The sequence below is a fragment of the Cetorhinus maximus genome, chromosome 9, assembly GCF_964194155.1.
Source record: "Cetorhinus maximus chromosome 9, sCetMax3.hap1.1, whole genome shotgun sequence".
In the NCBI taxonomy this organism is placed as follows: Eukaryota; Metazoa; Chordata; class Chondrichthyes; order Lamniformes; family Cetorhinidae; genus Cetorhinus; species Cetorhinus maximus.
The window spans coordinates 84612393-84636614 of NC_135887.1; the positions used below are offsets into that span (position 1 = coordinate 84612393).

General features: G+C 42.0%; 1 protein-coding gene across 4 annotated transcripts in view; it reads left to right on the forward strand.

The window, feature by feature from the left end:
• The window catches only part of LOC144684774 (anoctamin-9-like), a 178775-nt gene that overhangs the window by 45632 nt on the left and 108921 nt on the right, over positions 1–24222 (forward strand). For 3 of the 4 annotated variants that reach the window (XM_078548979.1, XM_078548978.1, XM_078548980.1), the window contains 2 exons: positions 17352–17420; positions 18381–18494. The exons of the other annotated variant lie outside the window; for it this stretch is intronic. In XM_078548979.1, coding sequence (XP_078405105.1) covers positions 17352–17420; positions 18381–18494 — 183 coding nt within the window. The remainder of the gene's footprint in view (positions 1–17351; positions 17421–18380; positions 18495–24222) is intronic. 4 annotated transcript variants of the gene reach the window in all.

Sequence of the window (24222 nt, forward strand, 5' to 3'; positions counted from 1 at the left end):
TTTTGTTCACTCCTAATTGCCTTTGCCCCACCATTGGCGGCTTTGACTTCAGGTGACTATGCCCCAAGCTCTGGAGTTACCTCTCTAAACCTCTCTGCCTCTCTTTCCTCCTTTAAGATGTTCCTTAAAACCTACCTCTTTGACCAAGCTTTTGCTCACCTGTCTTGTTATCTACTTATGTGACTTGGTGTCAAATTTTGTCTGATAACATTCTGATGAATGATCTTGGGTAATTTATTACGTTAACAGCATCATATAAATGCAAGTTGTTGTTGTTTATTACGAGTTAACATTGGTGCTGAAGCATTAGTTGACATTTGGGAGGTGACAGAGCCAGGAAGCTTTCATTCTGAATTTGATCTAAACCCAGGTCCCAGAGGTCAAAGGGACGGTGTACAACCTTCCACTGTAGATGGTGATTGCAGTCTCTGCACAACAATGTGGGAACTAAAGAGACGTTATTATAGTCAATGGGATTGTTGGATTATACTGGTCTCTTATTGTTTAGGTCTATGTACAGCGTACCTTTCAAAGGTAATGTGGTAGGATTGTATATTCTAGGTGCTTTTGGAACACACAGTAGCCTCAACCGAAATCATGAGACACCAAGTTTGATTCCTGTCATTAATATGCTTTTCCAACCTTAACCTTGGTATCACAACTTCCCCATGTAACTAAAATAAATTTTGTATAGTTCTACAAATTCCAGAGCTGTTACAAAACAATCTGGCTTCCTTCAGCTTGCTCTATCTTGGCTCTGAAACCAGCATTCTAGTAACACCTCGCACATGAGCTGTGTAGCAGTTTTTTGCTTTTATTTTAGTTCAATAATCTCACCATTGTAATAACAATGGTAAAACAATTTCCATGCCATTGTGTGTCCCAAGTTGCAAAACTAATTGACTCAGCATGAGTCATGGAGTTTTCTAATCACACTTAACTTCTCCTTATGCATTTTATATTTTGCAAGCTCCACATGAAATGTTGGAACAAAGTCAGCTTTGAAACTTCAGTCCAATTATGAACACGTGAAACCACATCTCATAGCTGCATTTCTGCTATTTCATGCAGCAATTTAAGAGAAACAGTGGAATCTACCATTGCAACATGTTGCAGTGTTAATGAATCAAAAAGCTTTAGTCAACGGTTACTTTACGATTTGTGGACAAATTACTGCCAAATGTGAACTTACCCACCAAATGAGTTGGGAAGGTCTCATGTTCCAGCCCCAGTTTGTACTGAGTTGAGGGCATCTCAGGTGATGGGGGCACAAAATGTAAACCCTTTGGTAGCTTCAAATGCAGGGAGGAGAAAATTCAGCAAAGTCTGTCACTTCTGAGAGTTGTCTGGTAATGCCTGCTGGAAAGTGCATATATATATGGATATTGGATGACAACAGATTGGACATATTTACACTGTCCTCCACCATGAGCAGCCTGTCAGCGCTTACTGTATAAGTCTCCTGAAGGATAGTAAAGTAAGAGAGTCTGCCATCAACAACAACAACTTAGATTTACATAGCACCCCTAACACAATAAAATGTTCCAAGGCGCTTCACAGAAGCGTTATAAAGCAAAATTAGACACAAAAGGCTGCATTAGTGCAAATGGCTAAAAGCTTAACCAAAGGAGTAGGTTTTAAGGAGTGTCTTATAGGAAGAAAGTGAGGTAGAAATTTTGGGAAGGATTTTGGAGCTTAGGGCCTAGGCAGCTGTAGGCAAGGCCACCAGTGTTGGAGGGATTAAAATCAGTGATGTCCAAGAGGCCAGGATTAGATGAACACATAGATATCAGAGGGTCATGGGGCTGAAAGAGATTACAAAGATAGGGAGCAACAAAGCCAAGAAGAGATTTGAACATAAGAAAGAGAATTTTAAAAACAAAGTTTTGCTTGATCGGGAGCCAATATTGGCCAGTGAGCACAGGAGTGATGGGTAAATGGGACTTGGTGCGAGTGAGGGCAGAGGCAGCAGAGTTTTGGATGACCTTAAGTCTACAGAGGGCAGAATGTGGGAGACCAGTTAGAAATGCATTAGAATGGTATTACAGTTCCCGTGGAGACTAATTAACATTTTAAAAGAGATGAATTTCCCAAACAACCAACCAAAATAACCAAAGGATAAGATTTCACTTCGTAAAACTTTTACTGTAACAAACCAGCTGAAATCAACATAGATCAAACATTAATTGACCAGTGACTAATACACCAAACTAAAGAAAAGGTACTTTTGCAATTACTAATTAGTGCAATTGAGATATGTCTTAAAGCCCTTTCGTTGTGCACAAAACTTCTGGTAGATGTGTAGCATTACAAGGACACGTCCAGTGTTACTTCCAGCTCACCAACAGATTTCAGTAGGTTTCTGTTTGAGTTTTACCACCATAGCAACCAGACCACATAGGCATGTCTCTGAGCTGGGGTGCATCCAGAATTCCCAATTCCCAATTTTACCTTAAGCTAAAGGAGACATTTTAAAACATAACTGTTTTGTAAAGTCCAGTGTTCATAACAATAGGCAAGTCTAGAGGTAACAAAGGCATGAATGAGGGTTTCAGTTGCAGGCAGGGGTGGAGTCGGATGATGTTACAGAGGCGGTTATAGGAGGTCTTAATGATGACATGGATATTTGGTTGGAGCGCATCCCTGGGTTAAATATGACTCCAAGGTTGTGAATTGTCTGGTTTAGTCTCAGACTGTTGTCTGGGTGAGGGATAGAGGTGATACCTGGGGAATGGATTTTGGAGCAGGGACTGAAAACAATGATGTCAATCTTAGCAATATTTAATTGCAGGACATTTCTAATCATGCAGTACTGGATGTTGAATAAGCAGCCTGACAATTTAATAACAGTGAAAGAGTAGAGAGGTGGTGAGGTAGAGTTGGGTGTTGTCAGCATACATGAAAATTAACATTGTGCTTTTGGATGGTGTTACTGAGGGGCAGCATGTGGATGAGAAATAGGAGGGAGTCAATGACAAATGCTTGGGGGATACGAGAGGTAATAGTACAGGAGCAGGACGAGAAGCCGTTACAAGCCATTTCTCTGGCTACGATTAGATAGATAAGAATGGAACAAGGCGAGTTCAAGGCAGGATGACAGTGGAAAGATGTTGGAGGAAGATGGTGTGGTCAACCTTGTCAAAGACTGCAGACAGGTCGAGAAGGATGAAGAGGCATAGTTTATCTTTGTCACAGTCACATGGGGTGTCATTTGTGACCTGCTAAGACCTGTTTTGGGACTGTGGCAGGGTCAGAAACCTGAATGGAGGGATTCAAATTTGGAGTTCTGGGAGAGATGAGTATGGATTTGGGAGGTGACAACACGTTCAAGGACTTTGGAGAGGAAAGCGATGTTGGAAATGGGGCTGTAGTTTGAAAGGACAGTAGGGCCGAGGTTTGGTTTTTTTGAGGAGAGGTTGATGGCAGATTTAAAGGAGAATGGGACCTGAAGAGAGAGAACCATTAACAATATCAGCTAATATGGGGACCAAGAAGGAAATTGTGTAGTCAGAAGTTTAGTGGGAATAGGGTCAAGGGAGCAGGAGGTGGGTCTCATGGGCAAAATGAGTTTAGAGAGGGCATAAGGGGAAATAGAAGAGACAATGTGAGTTTTGAGCTAAGGGAGGGGTTGAGCATTATAGGAAGTCAGGTGAGCTAGTGGAAGGGAGAGGCAGCTGATCAGATGGTCTCAATATTAATGACAAAGAAGTCCATGAGCTCCTCTCACTTATTATTGGAGCGAGGGTGGAGCGGATAGGGGAAAGGGATTTAAGAACACAGTTTACAGCATATTTGTTCTTTGCAGGGGAATGGTAAAAGTTACTAAGTATGAGGCTAGGACCCTAGCTTCAGGCTATTCTTTCTTTTTTTAACTATCTTCTTTCCTCCTCGATTTTCTCCCCTCCTTTACTGAAGGCTCCGACTTAAACTTGGATACTCATACCGGGATACAGTTCTATAGATGCCAGAAGTCAATGATGCCTCACTCATGAAGCAATTATTCATTTTATAAGCCCTAACAATGATTGCTAAAAACATAAGAAATGGAAGCAAGAGTAGGCCATTTGGCTCTTTGAGACTGTCTACAAAAACCAAAGCTGGGAAAAGCCACTTTGAATTCTACTGTCTAGGGTATTGTGTTAACTTGCCTGGATCTGTTTAAATACATTTTTAACTGTTGCCTTAATGGGGATGTAACTGGAAGCCAGATTAATTAGGGGTTTTAGGAGTTATTATAGTAGTAATTTGTAGACCTTTGAATGTGCTTGAAATATTTTATTTTCTTAATAAATGTTAATTTGGTTCTCCTAAAAAAAAATCTCTAGAGTCTTGGTGGACTTATTACTACTGAATTCAGGGCACACATCTCGAAAAAAAATACAAATTGCAAAACCGTTGTGACTGCGTGATCAAGTTTCCCCTGTGGATTTGATCCGCCTGGCACACATCATCTACTGCATCATGACATCAGGCCTTGGCCATCATTCATATATACAGATGATTTATCAAGGTTCACTATCAAGCAATTGGGACAAGGGAATCTGGATTGACTTCTTTCTCTGCTTGAACTAATGGCAGTAAAGCCAATTATGTGACTCTCAGTCGTGCACCACCTCAGATCAGTTCAGACTAAGTAGGAATTGAACCTAACATCTTCCTTTCCTGGTCCACATGGGCTAGGTTACTTAGTGGCTAAATTCACTGAAACATGAAGGAAGCTTGTTCCTTGCTGTTATGTGGAACTGTGGACACTACATACAGCTTCCTTCTGCATTTAAATCATTTTTGCTCACAGAAAATTATCCAGTGTGTATGAATTAAACAATTGCAATGAAAGGGCACAACCAAACATTAAACAAGTTATAACATATTGAGGCAACTATGTGTTTGAAACGTTATGCGCTTTACACGTTGTATAACACAATTTTAAAAATATATTTACTCATGAGATGTAAGCAAGGCCAGCATTTGTTGCATATCCCTAATTGCCCTTGAGAAGGTGGATTGAGACGCCACCTTGAATGTAGTCCATGTAGTGTGGGTACACCCACAGTACTCTTAAGAAGGGAAGTTTCAGGAATTTGACCCAGTTACAGAGAAGGAACAGTAATATAGTTCCAAGTCAGGATGCTGTGTGACTTGGAAATGGTGGTGAGTCTGCTACCATTGTGGCCACTGTATTTATACGGCTGGTCTTGTTAAATTTCTGCTCAATAGTAACCCCCCAGGATGTCGATGGCGGAGGATTCAGTGATGGTAATGCCATTGAATGTCATGGCGAGGTGGTTAGATTCTCTTTTGTTGGAGCTGGTCATTGCCTGGTATTTGTGTGGCGGGAATGTTATTTGCTACTTATCGGCTCAAGCCTGAATGTTGTCCAGGTCTTGCTGCATATGGACACGGGCTGCTTCAGTATCTGACGAGTCATGAATGGTGCTGAACATTGTGTAGTTATCAATGAACATCCCCACTTCTGACCATATGGTAGAGGGAAGATCATTGCTGAAGCAGCCGAAGATGGTTGGGTCTAGACAACACCCTGAGGAACTCCTGCAGTGATGTCCTGGGACTGAAATGATTGACCTGCAAGAACCACAACCATCTTGCTTTGTGCTAGGTATGACTCCAACCAATGGAAAGTTTTTCTCGATTCCCACTAGCTTCAATTTTGCTAGGACACCTTGATGCCTAGGGCAATCATTCTCACTTCACTCTTAGAATTCAGCTCTTCTGTCCATATTTGGATCAAGGATGTGATGAGGTCTAGAATGCATGCCCCTGGCGGAATCTAAACTAAGCATTGGTGGGCAGGTTATTGCTGAGAAAGCGTCGCTTGGTCGCACCTTCCATCACTGTTGATGTTTGAAAGATGGGCAGTAATTATATGGATTGGAATTGACCAGCTTTTTGTGGGCGGAACATATCTGGGCAATTTTCCACATTGTTGTGTAGATGCCTGTGTCGTAGCTGTTCTGAAACAATTTGCCTAGTTCTGGAACACAAGTCTTCAACAATACAGCCAGAATGTTGTCAGGGCACATAGCCTTTTCTGTGTGCTCAGCGGTTTCTTGTTATCATGTGGAATTAATCAAATTGCCTGGAGACTGGCATCTGTGATGCTGGAGAACTCAGGAAGAGGCCGAAATGTATCATTGGTTTGACCCTTCAGGCTGGAGATGGTTGTAGATACTTCAGCCTTGTCTTTTGCAATGACGTGTTGGGCTCCCCCATCGCTGAGGATGGAAATGTTTGTGGGCTTTCCTCCAGTTAGCTGTTTAATTGTCCACCACCATTCATGGCTGGATGTTGCAGGACTGCAGTGATTTGATCTCATCTGTTGGTTATAGGATCACTTGGCTCTGTCTATTTCATGCTGCTTCTGCTGTTTAGCATGCATGTAGTCCTCCACTGTAGCTTCAGCAGGTTGGCACTTCATTTTTAGATATGCTTAGTGCTGCTCATGACATGCTGTCCTGCATTTCTCATTGTACCAGGGTTGGTCTCTTGGTGTAATGGTAGATTGAGGGATATACTGGGCTGTGAGGCTATATGTTGATTATGGATGAACACAGTTTTGCTGCTGCTGATGGCCCACAGTGCCTCGTGGATGCCCAGTGTTGACATGCTAGATCTATTCTGAATCTATCCCATTAAGCATGGTGGTGATGCCACACAATGTGATTGAGGGTACTTTGAGGTTGAGATTGGGACTTCATCTCTACAAGGACTGTACAGTGGTCACTGTCATGGATAGATGCACCTGCGAAAGTTAGATGGGTGAGGTCAAGTTTTTACCTTTTGGTTGCCTCACCACCTGCCGTGGACACAGTGTGACAGATATGCTCATTAGAACTCGGCCAGCTCAGTCAGTAGCGGTGCTATCGAGCCAATCTTGGTGATGGGAATTCAAGTCCCCCCCACCCAGAGTACATTCTGTGCCCTTGCTACCCTCAGTGCTTCTGCCAAGTAGTGTTCAACATGGTGGAGCAATGATTCATCAGCTGAGGGAGGGGCGTAGGTGGTAATCAGCAGGAGGTTTCCTTGCCCATGTCTGACATAATACCATGAGAATGTTGATGGCTTCCAGGGCCACTCCCTCCTGACTTCATACCACTGTGCCACCACCTCTCGGAATGGTGTTGGAGGAGTCTGGAACATTGGCTGCAAGGTCTGATTAACTGAGGTGTGCTTCAGTGAATATGGCTGTCAGGCTGTTGCTTGACTAGACTGGGACAGCTCTCCCAATTTTGGTGGAAGTCCCCAAAGGAGAGATTAGTGAGGAGTACTTTGCAGAGTTGACCCGGCAGGGCATGCCTTTGACATTTCTGGTGCTTAGGTCAATGATGGGTGGTCCATCTGGTTTTATTCTTATTTGACTCTTTTGTAGCGGTTTGATACAATTGAGTGGCCTGCTGGGCTATTTAAGAGTCCCTTAAGAGTTAAGAGTCAGCCACATTGCTGTGGGTCTGGAGTCACATATAGGCTAGACTGGGTAAGGATGGCAGATTTCCTTCCCTAAACTCTTTCACTTTGCATTGTTGCCAATGATTTGCATCTACTGCTCACCTGTTGTGAGTGTTCAGGTGGGAGTACAGTCCAATTTGACCAAGGCATTGTTGGTTGTGTGGGGGCATTGTAGGTCGTTGTTTGCTGATGTAGAGGCTGCTGTTGTATGCTCTTTCCAGTGACGGTGCTTTTCTGTGGTAATCTGAAGACACAGTTCTTCAAATTTCTACGTTCCACTGTGGAGACTTCAGCGCCAAGTGCATCGGTCATGTGCAGACATGTGACATGTCCCTCATTACTGAAGTCATTCCGATATGAAATGATCCAAAAGCAAAATAGTGTGGATTCTGGAAATCAAAAATACAAACAGAAAATGGTCTGAAACCTCACGACTTGAAATGTTAACTGTTTCTCACTCCACAGATACTACCAGACCTGCTGAGTACTCCCAGCATTCTTGGTTGACATGAAGTGATGGCTTGCTTACATGAGCCTTTGTATCTTAGTTTTGGCTCCAGTGGGTCTACTGGCACAAGCAAGCTTTCAATGCTGTGCATCTTTTGATTGGTGCCGATCATCCATTTCAACGACATGGCCTAGTCATTGCAGTCGATGTCATTTGAGCATTGCCATGTTACTTTCTGAATTAGAAAGCTGCAGGATTTGTGTGTTAGGGACTCTATGTGGCCAAAGGATCTTTCTCAAGCAATGCATATGAAATTAATTCAAGCTGTGTTCCTGCTTGTGATATGTTGTCTGAGTTTCAGCATCATACATCAATCTACTTAGTATGCAGGCACTATAGATTCTTCGTCATGTTGCAATGGAGAGGCAGTGCAGTAGTGGTAATGTTACTGGACTAGTAATCCACAGGCCCTGGCTAATGCCCTGGGGACACTGGTTCAAATCCCACCACAGCAGCTGGTGGAATTTAAATTCAATTAATAAATCTGGAATTAAAAGCTAGCCTTGGTAGTGGTGACCATGAAAGCACTGTTGTTAAAAACTAATGCCCTTTTTAGGGAAGGAAATTTGCCGTCCTTACTGGTCTGGCCTACATGTGTTGACTCTTAAATACCCTCTGAAATGGCTTAGCAAGCCACTCAGTGGAATGAAATCCAGTGGAGTGAAATGAAACCTGATGGACCATATGGCATCGACCTAGGCACTGGAAGTGACATAGGCATACCCAGCCCTGTCGACCTTGCAAAATCGTCCTTACTAACATCTGGGGGCTTGTGCCAAAACTGTGAGAGCTGCCCCAAATAGTCATACTCAAGGAATCACACCTTGCAAACAACAACCCAGATACCACCATCGCCAGAGGCGGCACAGTGGTATATGGTCAGGAAGGAGTTTCCCTGGGAGTCGACATTGACTCTGAAGTCTCATGGGGTCAAGTAAAACACGGATAAGGAAACCTCCTGCTGATTACCATACACTGCCCAAAGACCTCCCTCCCCACCACCATTACCCTGCCCCCCTCAGCTGATGAATCAGTACTCCTCTATGCTGAACACCACTTTGATGAAGCACTGAGGGTGGCAAGAGCACAGAATGTACTCTGGGTGGGGGACTTCAATGTCAGTCACCAAGAAAGGCTTGGTAGCACCACTACTGACTAAGCTGGCTGAGTTCTAAAGGACATAACTGCTAGACTGGGTCTGTAGCAAGTGGTGAGGGAACCATCAAGAGGGAAAATCCTACTTGACCTTATCCTTGCCATTCTACCGCAGATGCATCTGTCCATGAGAGTATTGGTAGGAGTGACCATCGCAGAGTTCTTGTGGAGACAAAATCCCGTCTTCACATTGAGGATACCTTCCATTGTGTTGTGTGGCACTACCACCGTGCTAAATGGGATAGATTTTGAACAGATTTAGCAGCTCAAAACTGGGCATCCATGAGGTGCTGTGGGCCATCAGCAGCAGCAGCAGAACTCCATGCAACCACAATTTGTAACCTTATGGCCCAGCATATCCCCCTCTCTACCATTACCATCAAGCCGAAAGATCAACCCTGGTTCAGTTAAGAGTGCAGGAGGGCACACCAGGAGCAGCACCAGGCATATCTAAAAATGAGGTGTCCACCTGGTGAAGCTACAACACAGGACTATATTTGCAGGTCAAACAGCGTAAGCAGCATGCGATAAACAGAGCTAAGCAATTCCACAACCAGTGGATCAGACCTAAGCTCTGCAGTCTTGCCACATCAGTTGTGAACTAATTGGAGGAGGAGGCTCCACAAATATCCCCATCTTCAATGATGGGCTAGCCCAGCATATCAGTACAAAAGACAAGGCTGAAGCATTTGCAACCACCATCAGCCAGAAATGCCAAGCAGATGAGCCACTCGGCCTCCTCCTGAGGTCCCAGCATCACAGTTGCCGGTCTTCAACCAATTTGATTCACCCCACATGATATCAAGAAACGGCTGAAGGCACTGGGTACTGTAAAGAGTATGGGCCCTGACAACATTCCGGCAATAGTACTGAAGACATGTGCTCCAAAATTAGCCATGTCCTAGTCAAGCTGTTCCAGTACAGCTACAACAGTGGCATTTACCCAGCCATCTGGAAAATTGCCCAGGTATGTCCTGTCCACGAAAAAAGGCAGGACAAATCCAACCCGACCAATTACCAGCTACTCTCCCGGAGACAGATGATTGCAGTTCCAACAACACTCAAGAAACTTGACATCATCCAGGGCAAAGCAGCCCACTTAATTGGTACCTCATCCACTATCTTAAGTGTTCACTCCCTCCACCATAGATGCACTGCGGCAGTCTGTACCAACTACAAGGTGCACTGCAGCAACTCACCAAGGCTCCTCACCTTCCAAACCTACAATCTCTACCATATAGAAGGACAAAGGCAGAAGATCCATGGGAACATCACCACCAGCAAGTTCCCCTCCAAGCCACACACCATCCTGACTTGGAACTATATCGCCATTCCTTCACTGTTGCTGGTTCAAAATCCTGGAACTCTCTTCCTAACAGCACGGTGGGTGTACTGACACCACATGGACTGCAGTGGTTCATGGTGGCTCATCGCCACCTTCTCGAGCAATTAGGGATGGGCAATAAATGTTGGCTTGGCCAACAATGCCCACATCCCATGAAAGAATAACTTTAAAAAATGAGTTTGGGGTTTTACCAGGTTTTTGCCTGAAGCTTTCCATATGCCTAAAGGACATTAGTGGAGCAGATAGGTTTATACAACAATTTAGTGGTTTCATGGTAATCATTATTGAGATTAACTTTTTATAAATTCCAGATTTATTAGTTATATTTAAATTCCATCAGCTCCATTAGTCCAGGTCTCTGGATTACTAGTTCAGTAACATTACCACACGTTCCCTGTCATCTCACAAAATACTGAGTGATTGTGGATTGTTCCCTGTAGACAGTGGATTTATGCACAAAATTCTCAATTCTATTTAGCAATAGGAAAAGTTCCAGTTTAACATCCAACTTAATTGTTTGCCATTCCTTATACAATTGCACATAACTATATGTCATGCCATGGTAGGGTTGGTTTCATTATTTTTGTCTGATTGCTGGGTCTACAAGACTTAGGACTGTCCCTCAGCTTCACTCCCAATTGCAGCATCCTCTGCCAGAGCATCAGTTAATTTTGCATTGGTCAGAAATCTCAATGTCACAACTTCCTCATCCACACTGATGATGAATTCAAAATGTATGTTGATGGCAGTTTCAACAGTGAACTCATTTGCTGAAAGGGGTTTGCTTGTCTTATAGTTGGTTGTTGGTGCCTGTGTGGGATCCTAGAGCTTGTCAATGGGGTTAATCTACTCTGCCAAAATCAGGTGGCTGCAGTTTTGGCTTTCATCTGCTGCTATATGAATGCACCTTGTGGATTGTCTGCAGAACATCCAATGAAAATAATTTGTACCAAGTATTTCTTATTGTACATAAATAACATCGGCATCCACTGGCTGGATGACGAGCCTCACATCTGGTGATAATTTCTTTTTGTAACTCGGTCACGTTTAAATGCAAATACTTCAGGTGAGCTGCATAGTTATCAACTATCAAAGCAACCACCCTTCCTTGCAAAGCTGTACTTCGTTCAAAGTGACACAGCCACTCCTCAAAGAGCATGAGATATCCATGCCTTTTTGTAGATTACAGACAGACTGGCAATCAAGAAAAATGTAATTTTTTTTGGTTGAATTCTCATTTGCCAACTGCTTCTTTTCTCCTGTCATACTAGCACAGTTTAACAATTCGCTGTTAGTTTTTTCTCACCTGACCGAAGTACAGCATTGCAAGGAAGGGTGGTTGCTTTGATAAAAACAAAAAACTACTGCGGATGCTGGAAATCCAAAACAAAAACAGAATTACCTGGAAAACTCAGCAGGTCTGGCAGCAACGGCGGAGAAGAAAAGAGTTGACGTTTCGAGTCCTCATGACCCTTCAACAGAACTGAAGACCCTTCTCTTGAAGGGTCATGAGGACTCGAAACGTCAGCTCTTTTCTTCTCCGCCGATGCTGCCAGACCTGCTGAGTTTTTCCAGGTAATTCTGTTTTTGTTTTGGTTGCTTTGATAGTTGATAACTGTGAAGCTCACCTGAAGAATTTGCATTTAAATGTGACCGAGTTACAAAAAAAAAATTACCACTAAATGTGAGGCTCGTCATCCAGCCAGTGGATGCTGATGTTATTTATGTATGATAAGAAATACTTGGTACACATTTTTTCACCTGACCAAGTTTTGTGAATGAAAACTAATATTCTCACCAGATGCTGCTTCAAAGAAAGGACATTTCATCAGCATTAAAAGGTGCTTTGGAACAGATTGTTTGATGGCTTTTGAAGTGCTTGATACCCAGTGCAAAACAGGTTTCCCCCACTTCATGTACCATTTTTGTAAAATCAGGTAGTTAGCTGTTCTGGCTTGCATGAACCCACTCAACAAAGCTGATTTTGAATATTAAACTGGGGTATATATTCTCTTCTTTTGACTACAAAACTTTGCTTGATATCAGTGCTGTTTCATGGCATGTTTTTCAGATAGATGGAGAGGGTGGTCAAAGGAATATTAAATGTCTGCACCATAACTTTCTGCAGGATGCAGCTTCCCATATTTGATGATCTTGTATTTTTTCCTTAATTGTAAAGGCCTTGTACTTATGGCTAACCATATTCTTAAACTCTACTGAAGTTGCTTTCTATATCCAATCAATGACACTCTTCATGCTGGTAGGGAAAGGCTGCCAAACCCAGGCACCTAATTTTAATCATAAGGTTGAATATCAATTAAGTGTCACACTTCACTGATGAAGATCTGTTTGAATTGGGAATTTAAGAACATAAGAACAGAAGAAATAGGAGCAGGTGTAGTCCATTCAGCCTCTCCAACCTGCTCCACCATTCAATGCAATATGGCTGAACTTCTATCAACTTCCTGCTCTATCATCTTGATTACCTTATTGAACAAAAAAAATCTATCGATCTCAATCTTGAATATATTCATTGTCTGAGCATCCGCAACCCTCTGGAGTAGAGAATTCCAAAGATTCACAATGCTTTTAGTGAAGAAATCTTTTCTCACTCAGTCCTAAACGTTTATCCTTAGACTATGCCTCCTAGTCTCCTAGTTCTAGACTTTCCAGTATGGGGAAATAGCCTCTCAGCATCTACCTTGTCAAGCTCTCTAAGAATTTTGAACACTTCAATGAGATCACTTCTCATTCTTTTAAACTCCAGAGCATATAGACCATTCCACTCAATCTCCCCTCATAGGACAGCCCAATCTCCCCTCATAGGACAGCCCTCTCATCTCAGGAATCAATTGCGTAAACTTTCACTGCAGCCCTTCTAAGGCAGGTATATTCTTCCTTAAATAAAAACTGGTGCTGAAAATACTCAGCAGATCAGGCAGCATCTGCGGAGAGAGAAATTGGGTTAATGTTTCAGGCCAATAGCCTTCCATCAGAAAGATTTCCTTACTCTTACACTCCAATCCCCTTGCAAAAAAGATTAACTTTGCCTTCCTAATTGCTTCCACAAATCCCTCTGAATACAACATTTATTAGTCCCTCGTCTTTTAAAAAACTTCCACTTTTCCACTCTTCCAAAAAAGTGGATAATTTCACACTTTCCCCTATTATACTCTATTTGCCAACTTCTTGCCTATCCACTTAACAGGTATATATTACTGTGTAACCTCTTTACATGCTCCTCACAGCTTACTTTCCCACCTAGCTCTCTGTCATCAGCAAACTTGAATATATTAAACACAGTACCCTCATCTACATCATTGATATGGATTATAAATAGCTTGAGGCCCAAGCAATGATCCTTGTGGCACTCCAGTCGTTACAGCCCGTCATCCCAAAACCTTATCAGGCTGAAAATGCAACATACAGTGCAGCATGACAATCCCATTTGCTTCAATAAAGGTAGTCCCTTTTTCCTATCTTAAAGTTATTTGATTCAGCATGAGTCAGTGATTTTAAAATTGTATTTAATTTGTCTCTGCATATTTGGCAAGCTCCCACGATAAACTGAAGCTAATGGTCTGGCGGGAGTTTGAGTAATCAGTTACTTAGATATTCATTCTCAACAACAGTACAGCAACATCTGCACTCCAACAAATAGGTAATAGTACAGAGTTTCTAATGTCAAAGATCGAACGCAACGCACAGCAGAATACCATCCTCTCTCACCAGTAGATTATCAACCTTATCCTCACACTGAACAGGATAAATGCTTAATTGCTACACCTACTACATTACCAGATGATTGTGATCATATTACCAGCCCTCAATCACATTCAGTATTATAAGAGCCAAACTCTCAAACACTCATGATTACAATCTTACGGAGAAATGAACAAGGAAATATAACTGAACACAAATAGGCCTGTAATCATGTATTTGAATGCATGGAAAGTACTTTGTGGTATTTGTGTGAAACAATCAAGTGCTATTTAAGTGAAAGTTATTTATTTCTCTTTAATGAGTCCTGATCCTAGAATATTTTGCAGGGAGAAGGGAGTGAGCCGGAAATTGTGGCACATGTTGTCACCAATGAAATAGAAGGGTGGCAGGTATTGAGATCCTATGGTCAGACTTTTAGGAGGTGGTGAGGAAGTGAAAAGTGGGACCTTGGAAAGCAGTAAACTCTGGATTACTCCCAGTGCCAGGCATGAAAGTAGAAATAGGAAGGAGCAATGCGTGGCTTCAAGCATGGTGCAGGAGGACAGACTTCATTTTCTAGGGGCATTGGGACCAGTTGTGAGACAGGAGGCACTTATTCAAAGGAACAGGTTGTATCTCATCAGGACTGAGACCAATGTCCTTGTGGGGAGATTTACTAGTGTGGTTAGGGAGGGTTTAAACTAAATTGGCAGGGGATGGGCAGCAGCATATAGAAGTAGAAAAGAGGAAGACGCTACATAAAGGAGTGAGTATGCTGGATAGAACAAGAGAAGGAAGAAATATCCTATTGGATGGTAGCAGACTAAGAAAGACTACAAGGAATAAAAGACAGGTTTAGAATTCATGCAGGTAAATGCACAAAGTGTGGTGAAGAAGGTTGATGAGCTACAAGCACAAATGGCTGTGTGGGAATATGATATAATGGCAATAACAGCAATGTGGCTTAAAATGGTAAGACTGGGCGCTTAATATTCAAATGTATAAAGTGTCCTGAAAAGATAGGGAAGGGAAAAAGGGAGTACTGGATGGAAGGGATGGCAGTACTGATTAGGGAAGATACTGTAGTGTTGAAAAGAGAGGACGTCATTGAGAGGGACAAGTACAGAATCCATTTGATTGGAGTTGAGAAACAATGAATGGTATGATTACACTATTGGGGATATTCTATAGGCCTCCAAACAGTGAGAAAAAGATAGAGGAGCAAATCTGCGGGGAGATCATACAAATATGTAAGAATTATACAGTGGTGGTAATGGGGGATTGCATTTACCCACATCTTAATTGGAATAATTTTAGAATAAAGAATAGGGAATAGGATGAATTTCTGAAATGTGCTCAGGAGAAATTTCTTGACCAATGTATTCTTGGCCCAACTAGGAGGGAGGCATTACTAAATCTGGTGCCGGGGAATGAGGTGGGCCAAGTAAACCAAGTGTCTGTTGGGGAACATTTGAGTAAGAATGGTCATCATATCATAAGGTTTAGATTAGTAATGGAAAAGAACAAGGACCAATCTAAAGCAGGATTTCAAAATTGGAAGAGGGCTAACGGGATGAGGGGTGATCTAGTCAGGATAAAGTGGAATGAAAGACTGACAGGGAAAACTGTAATGGAACAATGGGTGATCTTTGAGGAGAAGATTAGGTTACAAGCGAGGTAGATTACAACAAGGGGGAAAGGTAGAGGAAACAAAGTCAGGGATCCTTGGATGATGAAGGAGATAGCGAAAGGGAAAAAAAGGCGTATGATGCATGTCAGGTAATTCTTCAAGAGAGAACTAGGCCAAAAACAAGAAATTAAGAGGGAAGAGGAAAGCAAGACTGGCAAAGAGGGAATATGAGAATAGAATAGTAGTTAATATAAAAGGGAATCCAATCTAATAAATAATACATGGGTAGTAAGAGGTGGGATGAGGTTTATTTGGGACAAAGAGGGTGATATATGCTTAGAGGCACAGGGCAAGGATGGAATATTTAATAAGTACATTGTCTCTGTGTTTACTAAGGAAGAGGAGGCTGACAAAATATTGGGAGAAGCGGAGATAGAAGTGGTGAAAATTAATAGGCAGGATGGACTGGAAAGGCTGGCTATGCTTAGAGTGGATAAGTCACCTGGACCAAGATGACTTGTGTCGCAGGTTGGAAGGGAAGTGGGGGTGGAGATAGATTATGGCATGACCTTCTGCTTTCAAATTTCCCTAAATAAGGAGGGAGGGGTTGTCAAGGAATGGAAAGTGGCAAATGTGGCATCCTTGTTTAAGAAAGGGTATAAGGACATACCTAGTAACCACAGGCTGGTCAGTTTAACATCAGTGGTGGGTAAGAGTTTAGAAACATTAAACAAAGAAAGAATTAACAGGTACTGAAGGGATTTGAGTTAAAGAGAGACAGAATGGAGCTGTAAAAAGCAGATTGCGTTTGACTACCCTTGAAGTAACAGAAAAGATTGATGAGGGGAATGTGGTGGATGTTGTCTTCATGGATTTTAAGAAAGAGTGTGCAAAGTACCACAGAAAAGATTGGTTAACAAAATTGAGGCTCATGAAATAGAAGGATCAGTGTCAGTCTTGATTTGGGCAAGAGTTACAGAGGGATGTGAGAAAGAATCTTTTTATGCAGTGAGTACTAATAACCTGGAACTCGCTGTGCATAGGATGGTGGAAATGGTCAATGATTTCAAAAGGAAATTAGGTGGACACTTGGAATTCAATTTGCAGGGCTAAAGGAAAGAGCAGGGAAATGGAACTGAGTGGATTGCTCTTTAGAGGGCCAGTATGGACTTGATGGGCTAAATGTCCTCTTCCTGTGCCATTATGATCCTATAGGGACTTTGTATTTTTCATCCAAAACTTTTAATACAAGATACAGTTAATTAAGTGATGACACGCCTGAATAATTCCATAATTTACAAAAAAGCCATGGGTGGTATTTTCTGACCCCTCCTACTGGTGGGATCTTCTGGTCCTGCTGAAGTCAATGGACATGTGGCTGGCTCGCTGCACCAACTGTGGCAGGACCCACCATGCCAGGGCTGGAAAATCCTGGCTGCAGTTTCTGGAAATTAGTGTCTCAGGCAAAGATCCATGATAGTACTTTGGTTATAGGTGTGAGCACGTCCCACAACCAGTGAATGACATTCTAATATCTTGATTCACAGAACGAAATGGCTTCCATTGTACTCCACAATGAAGAGGAATGCCTGCTGCCTGAGGATAACGATATTCTGGTAACTCCTTTCTTTTTCTTCCAAAAGATGATATTTAACAAATCACGAAAAGATAATGAATAGTACTGAAAGATAGAAGAGTACCAAATGATCTTTGCTCACATTGTTGTGTATAGTAGGAGAGTAAATGCCTCAATGGTGTTCATTCACATAGCTGTGTACTATTGAAAAATAGGTACCCCCTTTTTTTCTCCTTTTACTCTGGTGCATTGAACACTCCCATTCAGGCATCTCATTGGTTAAATGGCAAGCAACACTCCATCATATCACCCACAAAGCTCTCCTAAGTGAAGTAGTCATATATACAATACAACTCACACTAAGCTGTCCCGTTAAAAGTCACAGGTTAATTACGACATGGATAAGATGCAGACTAAAACTTCGCCTACAGAGCTCCATCAAGTACTATCAAGTCAGGAACAGTATGGACTTTAAGATAGACATATCAAACACTTTAAAATTGGGTTTACAGTAGGTTAGAGCTCTCTCTACATTGTTCAATAATGTGCTTTTGGCTTGGTGCATTGTCCTATCAAGCACTTTCAAGTCAGGTACAAACAGGTTTGAAGTAGAGTAAAAACAAAAAACTACTGTGGATGCTGGAAATCCAAAACAAAAACAGAATCTCTTCTCTGCCGATGCTGCCAGACCTGCTGAGTTTTTCCAGGTAATTCTGTTTTTGTTTTGAAGCAGAGTAAAGTTTGGTGTGCATTCCCTCATTAACCGTTCATTGTCACATTTAGCCGGAGTTTGAGCTCCTTCTACATTGTCTCATTAGGAACTCTTCAGTCAGAAGTAGTGAGATGCAAATTAGACCTCCCCCTACTTTACACCAGCTACACACCCAAGCTAAGTGCAATATATATTTGATGGAAAATGGAGCTCACTGTAGAAAGAGAAGTGTTCATTATGTTCTGACAAACAATCCATTTTCTAAACTATGGTGTTCTTATATTTCAGGATGAAGTTGATTTTGTCTTAGTAGCAGCAAAACCAGAAAATGGCATGGGCAGAAAGGAAACTAATAGGAAGCTTTACCTGAGTAAAGTGAGAGAAAAAGGCTTCCGAATAATGGTGAATATGTTAATATAACTGTGGAATCTGAAGCATGATTATAAAGGTAGAGCTGCTGCATACTTAAGTGTAGGAATAACCCCTTCAATATTTGGAATCACTAGTTTACTGATTAAGAGGAGGTCATGTGGCGCAGTGGTAGCACCCTACCTCTGGGCTAGAAGCTCTGGGTTCAAGTCCCACTTCAGGACTTGATAGCCACAGAAAGTGTGCTGAATATATGGCCAAACAGTTTGATTATCAGCCTGTAAATCCTTCCAATATGCCTGATGTTAGGCAGTAAGAGTGGGAGAGTTTCCTGGTCAGCCATACTGCAGAAGGCAACAGCAAACCAGTGCAATACTTTGTCAAGTACAATCATGGACTAATCCAGTGGAAGTCCATGGTTGCCAATGCCCTCTTAGGGCATGGTACCTGAAGGAGGAGAAGTTTATTGATTAGACTTTTACATAGCTTTAATATATACTGATCAGGACGAAACATTCAAAGGGGAGTGCAGTTTGAACAGGTAGTTGAGATAGATTTTTAAGAAAATAGGAGCAGTCGGGTACTCATCAGGGCATGGGTATTGTAGTGAATGAATAGCCTTGGTCGAGAGCGCATTGTTGGTCTATTCATGTTAAGAATCCACTACTGGAGCTCCTTAAGCCTGGTGCCTCTCTATATCCAGGAAACGTTTGCTGAGATAATCAGTCCACTTTGCTACACAAAGATGAATGAACAAACAGCAGGATGAAGATGTTCCAGATGTTCCATAGAAACATAGAAAATAGAAGCAGGAGTAGGTCATTCAGCCCTTCGAGCCTGCTCCACCATTCAACATGATCATGGCTGATCCTTTATCTCAACGCCATACTCCTGCTCTCTCCCCATACCCGCTGATGCCTTTAGAGTCTAGAAATCTATATATTTCCTTCTTAAATATATTCAGTGACTTGGCCTCCACAGGCTTCTGTGGTGGAGAATTCCACAGGTTCACCACCCACTGAGTGAAGAAGTTTCTCCTCACCTTAATCTTAAGTGGCCTACCCCGTATCCTGAGACTGTGACCCCTTGTTCTAGACTTCCCCCCCCACCCAGCCAGAGGAAACATCATCGCCGCATCCAATCTGTCCATCCCTGTCAGAATTTTATGCGTTTCAAGAGATCCCCTCTCATTCTTCTTAACTCCAGTGAATAGAGGCTGAGTTGACCCAATTGCTCCTCATATGACAATCCTCCCACCCCAGAAATCAGCCCAGTGAACATTCCCTCTATGGCAAGTATATCCTTTCTTAGGTAAGGAGACCAAAACTGTACACAATACTCCAGATGTGGTCTCACCAAGGCCCTGTACAGCTGCAGTAAGACATCCTTGCTCCTGTACTCAAGTCCTCTCGCAATAAAGGCCAACATGCCATTTGCCTTCTTAACTGCTTGCTGCATCTGCATGCTTGCTTTCAATTAGTGAACAAGGACTCCAGGTCCCTTTGTACATCAACATTTCTCAATCTATCACCATTTAAATAATGCTCTGCCATTCTGTTTTTCCTACCGAAGTGTATGACTTATCCGCATTATACTACATCTGCCATGTATTTGCCCACTCGCTCAACCTGTCTAAATTTCCTTGAAGCCTCTTAACATTCTCCTCAACACTCATATTCAACATTTCATGTTGTCAGCAAACTTGGAAATATTACATTTGGTTCTCTCATCCAAATTATTGATATATATTGTGAATAGCTGGGATCCAGGCCCTGATCCCTGCGGTAACCCACTAGTCACCGCCTGCCACTCTGAAAAAGACCTGTTTATTCCTACTCTCTGTTTCCTGTCTGTACCAATTCTCAATCCATGCCAGTATATTACTCCCAATCCCATGTACTTTAATTTTACACCCTACCCTCCTATGTGGACTTTGGGTTTCTGAAAATCCAAATACATCACGTTCACTGGTTCTCCCTGATTAATTCTGCTAGTTGTGCCCTCAAAAAAAACTTCAGTATGTTTGTCAAATATGATTCACCTTTCATAAATCCATGATGACTTTGTCTAATCTTGCTGATCTTTTCTAAGTGTCCTTTTATCACATGTAATAATGTAATCTAATAGACTGTAGCATTTTCCTTACTACTGACGTTAGGCTAACTGGTCTGTAATTCCCTGTTTTCTCCCTCCCTCATTTTTTAAATAGTGGGGTTACATTTGCCACCTTCCAATCTGCTGGGACTGTTCCAGAATCTGCAGAATTTTTGAAGATCACAACCAACGCATCAACTATTTCCATGGTTCCTTTAGTGTGCTGGGATGTAGATTATCAGGCTCTGGGGATTTATTGGCTTTCAGTCCCATTAATTTCTCCAGCACTATTTTTTTAGTTATACTAATTTCCTTCAATTCCTCCTTCTCACTAGACCCTTAGTTCCCTAGCATTTCTGACAATTTATTTGTGTCATCCTCCCTGAAGACAGAACTAAAGTAGTTGTTTAATTGCTCTGCCATTTCCTTGTTCTCTATTATAAATTCTCCTGTTTCGGATTGTAAGGGACCTACATTTGTCTTCATTAATATTTTTCTTTTTCCATACTTACATAAGCTTTTACAGTCCTCTTTTATGTTCCTTGCAAGTTTACTCTCATACTCTATTTTTCCCCTCTTAATCAGTCTCTTGGTCCACCTTTGCTGAATTCTAAACTGCTTCCAATCCTCAGGCTTGTTACTTTTTCTAGCAACTTTATATGACTCCTCTTTAGATCTAATACTATCCTTAATTTATTTTGTTAGCCATGGTTGGGCTGCTTTCCCTGTTCTGTTTTTGCACCAGAAAGGAATGTATAACTGTTGCAATGCATACATTCATTCCTTAAATATTAAAAAAAATTATGAGTGCTTGAGATACAAGGTGTTTTGTTTACTTCTAACAGCTGTTCAGAGTCCAAGGCTTTGTAGTTTACAGAATAGCTACAGCACAGAAGGAGGCCAGTCAGCCTGTCAGGTCTGCGCTGGCTCTCCGAAGAAGCAATTTACCTAGTGCCACTCCCTAGTCTTTTCCCTTAGCTCTGCACATTATTCCTTTTCAGGTAATAATCCAGCGCCCTCTTAAATGCCTCAATTAAAATTGCCTCCACTACACTCTTGTTCAATGCATTCCAAATCCCAACCATTCACTGTGTGAAAAAGTTTTTCCTCATGTCTCCATTGCTTCATTTGCCAATTACCTTAAATCTGTGCCCTCTGGTTCTCAATTCTTCTACTAATAGGAACAGTTTTTCCCAATCTATTCCCTGTCATGATTTTGTGTACCTCTATCAAATCTCCTCTCAACCATCTCTCTTCCAAGGAAAACAGTCTTAACCTCTCCAACCTTTCTGTGTAACTGAAGTTCCTCATCCCTGGATCCATTTTCGTGAATCTTTTCTGCACTCTCTCGAATGCCTTCCCATCTTTCCCAAAGTTTGGTGCCCAGAACTGAACATAATACTCCAGTTGAGGCTGAATCAGTGTTTTATATAAGTTTAACATAACCTCCTTGCTTTTGTACTCTATGCCCCTCTTAATAAAGTCTAGGATGCTGCATGTTTTATTAATCACGCTGTCAACCTGTCTTGCCACCTTCAGTGACTTATGCACATATACATCCAAGTCACTCTGCTCCTGTGCCCCCTTTAGAATTGTAACCTTTATTTTATATTTTCTTTCTGCTCTCTTCCTAACAAAATCACTTCACTTTTTAATGATTTTTTTTTCATAATTTTCACCTTGCCTCCCCTCCGCTTCCCACCATGAGACGCCCCCCCGCTCCATCCCCTCGGACCTTACCTGGTCCTGGACTCTGGGACTTAGAATCTGGGGACTCCTTGTAGTCCCAGTCCTGGCCCCTGCTGGCACTGTTGGAACTACAGAGCTGTCAGTCATCAGATAGGCCACCAGCTCTCTGTGGCAGGGCTTCCAGCCGAGTCGAGTACTTGGAGCGTGAAGTGGTTGTGGGGCTGCCACGCTTGTTATTTTATTTATTCATTGGCGGGATGTGGGCCTGCCCAATACGGTGTGGGGTGGAGTGTTGGTGTTCTCAGTCAGAGATCAGTTCATATTGAAAAGAAGCCAAAATGTCCAGACCTGGGAGTAGATTTGCAAGAAATCTGAAATAGCGCGCCTGTTGGGTTAAAATTGTACCCTTGGAGCTTAGGTAGAGCTGCTGACGGCTGGGCATCAGACTAGCTGTTTGAAGGAGTGGAACTAAAATTCCTCATGAGGAAGACTCACATTGATGACTGACGTGAGATTTGTGAGACCTGTCTTGGCTGTGTTTACCATTTAATGTGCACTTTGTGGTGTGAGCGACCAGTTTGTCTGTTAATACACGTTTACTTCACATTAATTCTGGATGTTAGAGTATCAGATAGATAGTATTGATTGTTTGCTTTGTTGACTTGTGTGTAGTAAAATTTATGTTTGTTTAAAACCATGGAATCTTCTGACTTTATTCTCTTAGTGGGTAACTAGGATTTCAAATTTTGTCTATTTTAACAAAAAGAGGTTTCTGGTTCCTAACTGGATCGTAATGAAATTTGAGGGTCCCATCAGCGAATGTAATAAATTTTGGGGGTCTGATCTGGGATTGTAACAATAATTCATGTGGGAGGAGCAAGTGGAGGTGGCAATGAGGAACAGCAAGCAGCTGCCTGGGCTTACAATTTGAGCATTCCACAATTGTATAGCCAAGGGATCAACACCCTATTGGAACCACATTTAAAGTTGCTTTATGACCAAATCATTGGGGAAGCCATGAACACCCTGCAAGAATTATCACAAAATGTGCTATATTTGTATTTCTCATCTCGCTACAGTTTTTTACTTACAATTGTTAGAATGATTAGGGGAGCTCAGAGTGCAAAGAGAAGGTTATGAAGAGTTTGAGCTCAAGTAACAGAAATCTACAACTGCCAGATTTGATAAACTCAGGGAGAGGGCCATGTTGGCATATTTCCCACACTTCAGTGATATCTAACAGTCTGCTGTCAAGCAGATCACTAGTCCTCCTGTGATGATGCCTGCTACCTGGGAAATGTGCATAATGATTAGCTCCAGTTCTATCCTTCATCTGGCTTTTTGGGATACAACATGGTGGCTGAGGATGGTTGAGAAAAGTGAAGGTTGGAAGCTGAGAAATAAAAAAAAGATCAGGCAAAAATATAATCTTGTAGTCATTGGGGGAAAAAATTACAGAAAGCAAGTGTAAATTGTCGGGGTTTGATTACCCTCCGATGCTCTTGAAGCCTGAATTGTATGACCAGTGGAAGAATGAAGTGGGTAACATATGTGGACATGAGGAAAGAGGAAACAAGGTATGACCTTAACAGAGTTGCTTCCTAGCAGAAGTAAAGTATTTTGAGTTTGATATCTGTCCATGGGATAGTCATGAAGGTTTGGACCTTTTATACAGTTGTTGGATGAAGTTTACAAAAGATAATCTGTTAAATGTCTATAAGGCATGGTCAGAATTTGATAAATTTCAGAATACAGATGACCATTCCATGGGAGAGTATATCATAGATTATAAGAGATTGACAAAATCGGTTTGGGGATCCTGGATCAGTGGTGCTGGTTTGTTACAGTTTGCTCAAGAAGTCCAAGTTGCTGTGGCAACATGTACTTTAATAGTCACATTGTAGTCTGGAGCAATGGATAATGATGGTCGGGGTTCCAATGTTCTGTCCATCACATGGTTGACCTTGAATCTCTCCCG